Source organism: Cheilinus undulatus, linkage group 2 (genome assembly GCF_018320785.1).
Source record: "Cheilinus undulatus linkage group 2, ASM1832078v1, whole genome shotgun sequence".
NCBI lineage: Eukaryota > Metazoa > Chordata > Actinopteri > Labriformes > Labridae > Cheilinus > Cheilinus undulatus.
The window spans coordinates 23,158,517-23,168,785 of NC_054866.1; the positions used below are offsets into that span (position 1 = coordinate 23,158,517).

Genomic DNA, 10,269 nt, shown 5'->3' on the forward strand with positions numbered 1-10,269 from the left:
GAGAGATTTTCAACAAACCTTTTTTATCAGTTTACATGCTAATTCCAAGATTACTGCTGCATATGTTTATCTTGCCGTTTGAAAATTTGCACACGTGAAGTATGGACATCCAACATTGTGTCTTGATATTTATGTTTTAAACACTGGAAAAGTATAATACCCCCTCTTTAAAGACAGGGATTGTTGCCCCACCGTCACTTCGTAAAAATGACGAGGAGTAATCACTGTGCTGCTGGGTTCATCTTTCTCTCAGTGCCATTAAAATGAAGAACCTCAAAGATTGTTTTTTGGATATAAGTTTAGAAAGGGTGCTTCATTAATTAAACACTAGAAATAAAATCATATTGAACTATATTATATTACTAAAGAGGAAGTTTTAATGACGGATTGTAAAATGGCATGAATTTTTATGACCCTTTCCGTCAAAATGACAGACAACAAAAAAGTCCAGCGCAACCTCTGCGCTACAGCTAAACCAAACATAATAGATATAGATACTAGGGTTTAAAAAGACTTCTGTAGAAGTTGAAATATCAACTCAAGCTTTTTACTCAAGTAAAAGTGTAAAAGTACTGGTTTCAAAACTACTTAAAGTATAAGTAAAAGTAATGTAAGGGGGAAAAATTCCATTAAAGACAAAAGCTTTGGCTGTGCCACAACCCCACCCCCCAAAGAACATTTTTCTAAAGGCCATAGTAACTATTTTAAAATGTTAACGTCGAAAAATTTGGGATGCACCTGTTTCAGCCGCATTTATGCCCACTGAAAATGAATGCATTCTAGAACAATGCAGATACATTCAAGAACCCTATATGTGTACTACTGAGCATTAACGTGTTTCATGGAGCAGAAGATATGGTGACTAGTTGCCTATAAGTATTTGTCTTTCTGGTTACCAACCTCCTTGCTGGTGCTTGGTTGGGACATTTCGCTCGAGTATTCTTGAGTCTCTGCCACAGACATCTCCGATCAAGGCTACATACGTCTGCTATTTCCTTGCTGGAGTGTGACGTGATTTGCATCATGTGCAGGTGCGATGGATCGCATACAAACCAGTAGGGTGTTGGAATGATATTATGTTTATACTTCTCATCCAACCACAATCAAATTCATTCTATCTGGATGGATAGATTTATCTGGGGGGTTTTTTGTGTGTTTTTTTGAACGATGACAAGCCAGAATCAAAACAAGTTGAAGTGAAATAGGAGTAACAAGACTATTTTTAAAATTTAAGGAGTAGAAAGTAAAGATGATTGCGTGAAAATTTAGGAGTAAAAGGAAAAAGTCGGCTGAAAAATAATTACTCCAGTAAAGTACAGATACCTAAAATTTCTACTTAAGTAAGGTAACAAAGAATTTCCAATCCAATCCAAATGTATTTATAAAGCACATTCAAAAACAACAAAATGCTGACCAAAGTGCCGTACAGTAAAAATTAAAAACAATAAAACAAACAATAAAACACAGACACAGGACAGAAGTAAAAACTGAAGGACATAAATGGATCAATTAAAACAGAGGGGATTAAAAGCCACAATCTCAAGCAGAGCCCAGAGCCAGGGAGTAAAAGTGCATTTTTAAGTTTGATTTAAAGACTGGCAGAGAGGGGGACGGTTGAACATGAAGAGGAAGAGCGTTCCAGAGCTTTGGCGCAGCTACTGAGAAGGCTCGGTCACCCCTGAGCTTCAACCTTGACCTTGGGACGGTCAGAAGACACTGATCAGAGGATCCGAGAGCCCGAGATAAAATATGGAGTTTTAAAATGTCAGAGAGATAGGTAGGAGCCAGCCCGTTTACAGACTTAAAAGTTAACAACAAAATTTTAAAATCAATCCTAAAACGCACAGGAAGCCAGTGAAGAGATGCTAAAATGGGGGAAATGTGGTCAAATTTACGTCGACCAGTTAAAAGACGAGCTGCAGTATTTTGAACAAGCTGTAAACGATTAAGGGAGGTTTGGCTGACACCAAAATAAAGTGCATTACAATAATCTAGACAAGTTGTGACAAAAGCATGCATAACCTTCTCAAAATCATTAAAAGATAACCTTGGATAAAAGACAAAGATTATAAAAACTGGATTTCACAACTGCATTTATCGGTAGATCCATTTTAAAATCTTTGTCCATTATCACCCCCAAATTTTTAGCAGAGTCTTTGAGATAAGGCTCCAGAGAGGACAGATCTACACTGGGGCTGGTACAGCCGCCATGGAGTCCAAAGACAATGACTTCAGTCTTGTCCTCATTTAGCTTAAGAAAACTGAGAGCCATCCAGGCTTTAATGTCTCTGAGACAGTCCAGCAGTGGGCCCAAGGCATTGGAAGCTCTGGTTTTCAAGGGTAAATAAAGCTGCGTATCATCAGTGTAGAAATGAAATGAAATGTCATATTTCTTTTTAAAATAGACCCCAGGGGGAGCATATATAAAGAAAACAGAACTGGGCCAAGTATGGAGCCTTGGGGCACATCACATGAAAGAGGAGCTGAGAAGGAGGTGACATCACCTCCTATTTGTATCAATCAATCAATCAATCAAACTTTATTTATATAGCACTTTTCATACAAGAAAATGTAGCACAAAGTGCTTTACACACAGACAGATGAATCAAAAGAAGATAAAAGAGGGTATAACCCAAATCCACAATATCTGACCCCCCCCGCCCCCTTCCCCCCCAAGATGGAAACGCCATCTTGAAGGTTTAAAGTGAGTAAACACTGGAGGTTAGGTTAAAGTGTAAAATTAAAAAAAAAGAAAAAAAAAAGGTGCTGTAATGAGAATAAAAACATTAAAAGGTGACGGCAATATGCTCAAACAGGGAAATAAAACGCTTAAAAAGAACTCAGGAAAAGACAGTAAAACAAGAGCATAAACTACTAAAAGATCATTCTGAAATTGAAACAGAATAAGATAAAACCCAAATTACTAAAACAGATTTAGATGGGCATTTTAAATTCAGGTAAAAGCTAGACTAAAAAGGTAAGTCTTGAGTTTGCTTTTAAAAATATTAACATTAGGCGCAGCCCTCAGGTCTTCAGGTAGGCTGTTCCACAGACGGGGGCTGTAGTGATAAAAAGATGCCTCACCGTAAGTTTTAGTTCTAACTTTGGGAACGATCAACGGAGAACTTCCTGAAGACCTGAGGGCTCTACTGGGCTCATAGGGTAAAAGCAAATCCGATAAATAAGAAGGCGCAAGACCATTAAGAGCTTTAAAAACCAGTAAAAGAACCTTAAAATCAATTCTAAAAGAGATGGGTAGCCAATGCAGAGACCTTAAAATCGGTGTAATGTGATCTCTCTTTCTGGTCTTTGTCAACATTCTAGCAGCATTTTCTTTTTAGGGAGACCAGAAAGGAGAGCATTACAGTAATCTATTCTACAAGTGATAAAAGCATGGATTAATGTCTCTGCATTGGCTTGAGAGAGAAACGGTCGCACTCGGGCTATATTCTTCAAGTGATAAAATGCTTTTTTTGGTGATGTCCCGGATATGTGGCTCAAAACTAAAATCTGAATCAAATAAAACACCTAAATTTTTTGCCTGCTCACATGGATTAAAAGATAGTGCTCTGAGTTTGCTGACCAGTTTCTCTCTCTTGTCCCTTGCACCGATGACTAAACCTGAGTTTTGTCCTGGTTGAGCTGTAAAAAGTTTTCTGCCATCCATGATTTAATGTCTAAAATACAGTTAAAAAGGGCATCAAGTGGCCCTGTGTCATCAGGAGACACAGCAACATAAAGCTGAGTGTCATCGGCATAGCTGTGGAAATTGATGCCATGCCTCCTGATGACATTCCCTAAAGGTAACATATAAATATTAAAAAGAGTAGGACCTAAAATTGAACCTTGGGGAACTCCACACTTCATGTCATAAAATTTGGATGAGTGATCCCCAAGATTTACATAAAACTTTCTATCACTGAGATAAGATTTAAACCAGTTAAAAACAGTGCCAGAGATGCCAATAAAATCATGGAGTCTATTTAAAAGAATTTTGGGGTCAACCGTATCAAATGCTGCACTCAGGTCCAATAAAACTAAAACAGATGGTAATTTCTTATCCATGTTGGACCTGAGGTCATTAACAATTTTGACTAGAGCAGTCTCTGTACCGTGATTTTTTCTAAAACCAGATTGATAGATTTCATTAATATTTCTAAAACTAATAAAATCATTTAACTGGTTTAAAACAATCTTTTCTAAAATTTTACTTAAAAATGGCAAATTGGATACGGGTCTGTAATTGTCAGGTACTGCTGTATCCAGGTTACTTTTCTTCAGGAGGGGTTTAATAACAGAAGTCTTAAAAGCAGAGGGGAATACACCTGTCTGAAGAGAATAGTTTAAAATGGTAAGAATATCGTGTTTAAAAAAGCCATAAAAGTTTTTAAAAATGGATGCTGGGATGTGATCTAAAAGGCAGGTAGTTAACTTGAGTTGTTTAAAAACTTTATCAAGCATCACAGGATCAACCAGGATAAAACTCTCCAGTGTTTCCTCATTTAAAAGCAAAGAATCTGAAGAGTTAAAATTAGAAGGCTGAGAAAGTAAAAGGTTTGATCTGATAAAATCTATTTTACTGCTGAAGTGGACTGCAAGGTCATCACATGACAAATCAGGGTAGTAAAATTGGTTAAAAACAGTGTTAATTAAATGGTCTATGGTTGTAAAAAGTACTTTTGGATTGTTTTGGTTATTGTGAATTAATTTTGAAAAATGTTCTCTTCTTGCTTGTTTGATGGCTGTGTTGTAGGTTTTCAGATGATCGCGGAAAATGTTGTAGTTAACTTGAATTCTGTTGTTTCGCCACCTCCGTTCTGCTTTTCTGCAATTTCTCCTCAAGTTGATTATGTGATTGTTTTTCCAGGGAGGCTTTGGGTTTGTTGATACTTTTTTGATTTTTATTGGTGCGATAGTGTCAAGTGCTGACTTAAGTTTACTGTTAAAATTTTCAACAATAAAATCACAGGAGGAAGGTAAAACATCTGGGGGGTTATCAGTTAAAATGTCAATAAAATCTGCAGCCACTTCAGCAGTAAGATAATGCCTCCTGACAGTACACACTTGGATTTCCTGCTACTTAAAATCACTGATATTAAAAAACACCCAGAAATGGTCTGACAAGCCCACGTCCACAACAGAGGTCACAGATGCTGACAGGCCATAGGTTATTACTAGATCTAAAATGTGACCTCTGTTGTGGGTGGGCTGTGTTACATGTTGGGTAAAATTCATACAGTTAAGAAGATTTAAAAATTCTGTGCTAAAAGAGTCTGATTGATTGTCTACATGCAGATTAAAATCACCTAAAATAAGAACTCTTTCAAACTTTGAATGGATAAACGAGAGCAGCTCTGAAAATTCAGTAATAAAATATGTGCAACGTTTTGGGTGGCAGGAGGTACTGCACCTGTTAATCTGCACGTGGCGGACCATGGATGATCCCACAACGAGGACCGAGGGACAGGCAGCAGGCTCATGAGATGACCCAGGACAGACACCACCAGAGGAGCGAGGCGGAGGACTCACCCGTGGACCCGCCGCTGGGGCCGGTTGTTGTCTGTCCACACGGGGAGAGTGCGCTAAGCCTCCGTTGCTCTTATCCTGCCCAACGAGTCCAGGGCAGCCTTGAAGTGAGGGAGATCTCCGTGAAACGCCCGAAATCAAAGAGGGCTCCGAACCCTTGCAGACACGCTTCTGCGTGGGACCGGTCGGCTGTAGATCCGAAAAAACACCCTTTACCAGCAGCGGGGGGTCCCGCTGCCTCAGAGTTGTTGTAACCTCCGGAGCTCCTCCGCAAGACGGCCTCCTTCAGTAGCTTGCAGCGGGCGGAGGAGGGCTTTACTGCTTGCTGCTCAGGGGCAAGCTCGCCCAGAGGAGGAAAATCCTTTTTGCTCAGGACATCGAACCTGTTGGACAGTGGGATGGCTGGAGGTGATGATGGAGGAGAAGAAGGCATAGCACGGTGTTTGTCCCTGCAGGCAACGGACCAGAGCTCTGGCTGACATGGAGTGGAGCTCACCGGAGCTTCTACTTCCCCACCGGCATACACCTGCACCTTTGCAGGCGCAGGGGAGGGAGTGGATCCTGTCGTTGACTTGGGCTTTGCTCCCAGGAGGAGCCACGGGTCCTCCGGCAGGGCTGAGGCAGCCTCGGGCTCCGGAACACCTGTGATTGTGGAGCCGAACCATGGAACGGTGAGATCCGAGACCGTCCCTGGAGCTGCTGTAGCGGGGCTGCGGGAGAGGCAGGCCGAGTTAGGAAATCCGTGGCTAGAAGCGCTCATGACGGCGAGGTGCTTGGCCTGGGTCGTGGCAACGGTTGTAAACTCCACAATGAGGTTGTTCTTTTCCATGACCTCGGCTCTCAGTGACGTGATGTTTTTCATCAGCTTCGAGATGGTAAGCGCACAAGACACACACTCAGGCTTGTTCTCAGCTATGGCAGCTCCGATAAAAAGTGGGAGTATTAAGATAACTCACAGATCCAAATCCTTGGTAGTCCACAAGGCAATAAAATCCAGTGAATATTTAGACAGTAGAGGCAGGAAGAGAAAAACGGTTAAGAACCCTTAAAGTGGTGTTGTAGTTTGGAGTGACCACAGACACCAGCCCGCGACAGGCCGCTATACTTCCGTATCATAATCGGTCCTTAGCTCTGTATTGCGGCATCCGATTACCAAAGCTTTGGCTCCCAGTTAAAAAACGTATCGAAAACGACGTGCGCTCACAGATAAAACTTTAGTTTGTGACTTAAAAGCAGGTTAAAAATGACAATCTGCTGTCACCGAGCTGTGTCGGACCTCGGTTGTACTCTGTTACTTGACACCTTTGGATTTAATTCACCGCCAGCTGCATAGTGTGTCACTAAGGAAGTACTAAGCAGACAGATAGCAAGGTATGTTGTTGAAAACACACTTCTGATATAAGCTGTATAGTCCGCTGCCTTCAGAGAAATAATGAAAAAAAGATGAGAAATAGGACCACCATGCAGAAAGACATTTAAAGAGCTGTTTTAGACTTCTTAAACAACGTAAAATGCTTTAGCCCTGTCAAAAGTTGAGAAACACTTCTACTGTGTTCTATTGCTTCACCACTTTCCAACATAATGATAATGGGTACAATGTTATATTAAATTAGAGGTAATTCCTCTCACACTGCCACAACAACACAAATGAATGTATACAACAGAGCTAGAAGCAAAAGAGTAACGCCTGAGATACTTTTCAAAGTAACTAGTTACTTTTACAAAGCAGTAACTCAGTTACTAACTCAGTTACTTTTTGCAAGCAGTAACTAGTAACTATTTTTCAGTAACTTTCCCAACACTGGTAATCAAACGGCTGACGGCACACAGGTTTTGTCCAATTCTGTTAACAGCCTGTGGGTAAAACATGACCAAAAGAAAAAAAATAATAAAATTTTTTTCTAAATCTTTGAGTAAATGGTCATCTTTTATTGAAATAAACGTGCAAACTTGATATTAAATACCTCGAATTTCATTTGTTCACCTTTCATTCTGAAATCTGCCTGGATATTCTATATGAAAACATTGTCAAACAGTAATTTTGGTTCATGTTTCATCAAGTTGTAAACTGAATATGCTCAGGCATATGGCAGTGACTAATAAGTTTCTAAACTAGAAAATCACAGCCATAATGAAATAATCTGCATTATATTAAAGATTTATCTAAACATTCATGAAAAAAATGTGGGGTTTTTTTCATGTGTTTCAGCTAGCTGTTGTAGCTATTGTAACTCGTTGTCAGATAGGGATAGTCTCTCTGACATTTGGAGAAAAACCCTTCAGAATCTTTGCTTTCAGGAATGGTCAGGGTTTAAGATTGTAGTCACATGGGCAATCACTGTTGCCACAACATGAACAATCACTGTTTTAATTTGGGAATGTAATTTACATTCTTCTCAAATACATTTTTATAGTTTCTGTAATAAGTGCGGTTGTTTAGATGCTGAGATGTTGTTTTTTTTCATCCAGTCTCAGATATCATTGTTTCATTGCTGTGTGACCATAGGTTGAAAGAAGAAGTGACGAAATGAGGTGGGAAAAATTCAGAATAAAAGCATTTTGTACAAATGAGGGTAGTTTCTCTTAAAAAAAACACAATCTGTAAATGTACTCAGGCTGTGTTTATCTTGCCTGTGACATATTGTACCAATGTGAAAACACTGAGTATCACCAATAGTTGAGGCTGAGAGAACAACTTTACTAGACAGAAGCATTTAAGCTTGTGGCTGTCATTGGGCTAAACGAGAAACAGATGGTCAACATATGTGGACATATATATCTGCTAAAACAAGGATAGTATGGCTCTCTGTGTATCATGTTCCTGTCTGTTTTGGCTGAGAGACACTCACGGAAAAAATAGGCAAGCCCTCTATTCTCCAGATTTCCCCCATGTCAGATGCTGTGCTCATGCAGGCAGTCTGATGACCCTGACTTTACAAATCTCAAACGGACAAAAATCCAGATGACTCAATTCAGCATTTCAGCGGGTCATATGAAAGCTCCCAATGTAGTGTGGGATGAGTCACAGGCCTATATACAGTACATTGATAACTGATCATCAAATACAGGATAAATCCTCTGAAATATAACAAAAATAGTCATTGATGCAGGGAGAAAAAATAAGAAAGAAGAGTAGGTTTGCTTCAGAGTTTAAGTTTTTAAACTTGTAAGTCTATCAATTTCAGAAAAAATGTATTAAATGTCTTAATTTTGTTGAAATCTGTGGTTTATGCTATATTGTGTTTGTCTTTAATGTATGTTTGGCTCTAGAAAGTCTTAATTTTTCAGGCATTAACAGTAGTAAACAGAATTCACTTATGATCTGTGTTTTACGTGAAATTGCTAAAATGACGGGAACATACAAACATGCAAGGCAAATATCAACACAGGAGGTACAAACAAAGAGAACATCACAGAAATTGAGACGGGTCTGGCTGCAGACCATACATTTCTGACAGCCACTCTAACCAACTGTTCATCTAAGATACTATATACATCACAAAGGAAGTGCAGTAACTTGCTGGTACAATGAATGGCCAGTTTTCTTTTTAATTTTATCTCAACTTTATTCATAAACACACTCTGCTTAGTTACCTTCATGAAATAACCACATTGCAAACATTACAGACGAAGCAACCTTTAATAAATACAAAAGAAAAAGGTCAGAGGTATAACCCAGGATTAAATTATGCATAGACTAATTTTAGAAGTCGTAACATGAATGGCAACTTGCGTTAGCTGTAGCTAGGGTGGCCATATATCCGGTTTTTGGCTGGAATTTAAATGCCTTTTCTGGCGTCTGGTGCAGCCTCAGCCTGGACGCTTATTTGTCCTCCTTTTGGCGTTGCACCTGAACGTTACGCAGCATATTGTCTATTGCTCTCTTTCTCTGCACATCAGTCTGGTAGGGCTGGGTGTTGTTAAGAACCTCATGATTTGATTTGATTTCGATTCTTTAGGTTGCGATTCGATATTGATTCGATTCGATATTGATTTAAATGCTTCGATGTCGATTCGATAAGAAGTAGAAATACACAAATAACCTGTTAACAGTTTTTTAATAATTAATTTCCCACCATGTGAACATATGTGGTAAGTCACATTTTTGAGCAATAAAACATCTGAAGATAAAAATTTGCACAATAATTTTTTGTGCAAATGAAGTACAAAAGTAAAAAACATGACATTTCTGTAGAAACACTGAAAAAGTAAAGTGCATGTAAACTTAATATTTCTTTTCTCTTGGAAATTGTGATAAACCTCGCATAACATGGTTATGGTTGTTGTTTGGTCGAGTGTGGCCTCCGTCCATACAATGCAAATTATGCGCACAGTGACCCCCACTGGCAAGGAGGTGAATCGATTCAGAGGATTTGCTGAATCGATTTTGAATTGGGGGGGGATATTGCGATGCATTGATTGATCGATATTTTTACTCACCCATACAGCCTGGTGTTTGTATGTTAAATATAATCCAGGTTATGTCTATACAGCATTGACCAAACATAAACTTTACCTGGCCATCACACAGAGTAGATTAACCCTAAAGATCCTTTAGTTATTTTAGGATACTTTTTGATTGTTAAGTGAGTATGTTGAGGCGATAGTGGTGGTAGGGTTGGGGGGCCTCGTATCAGAGTCTGCTTAGGGCCTCACTTTGGCCAGGGACGGTCCTGGACCAAATTGTCCTTCAATAAATAGAGTATCTCAGAATCACTGTATCATGATACCATTGCTATCATG

At 39.3% G+C, this 10,269-nt stretch overlaps 1 protein-coding gene across 1 annotated transcript in view; it reads right to left on the reverse strand.

The window, feature by feature from the left end:
- The window catches only part of LOC121521383, a 39,538-nt gene extending 33,146 nt beyond the window's left edge, over positions 1–6,392 (reverse strand). The window contains exon 1 of the mRNA XM_041805338.1: positions 5,411–6,392. Within this exon, the coding sequence (XP_041661272.1) occupies positions 5,600–6,388 (789 nt within the window). The 5' untranslated portion in view covers positions 6,389–6,392 and the 3' untranslated portion in view covers positions 5,411–5,599. The remainder of the gene's footprint in view (positions 1–5,410) is intronic.
- Between the last annotated feature and the right edge of the window lie 3,877 nt (positions 6,393–10,269).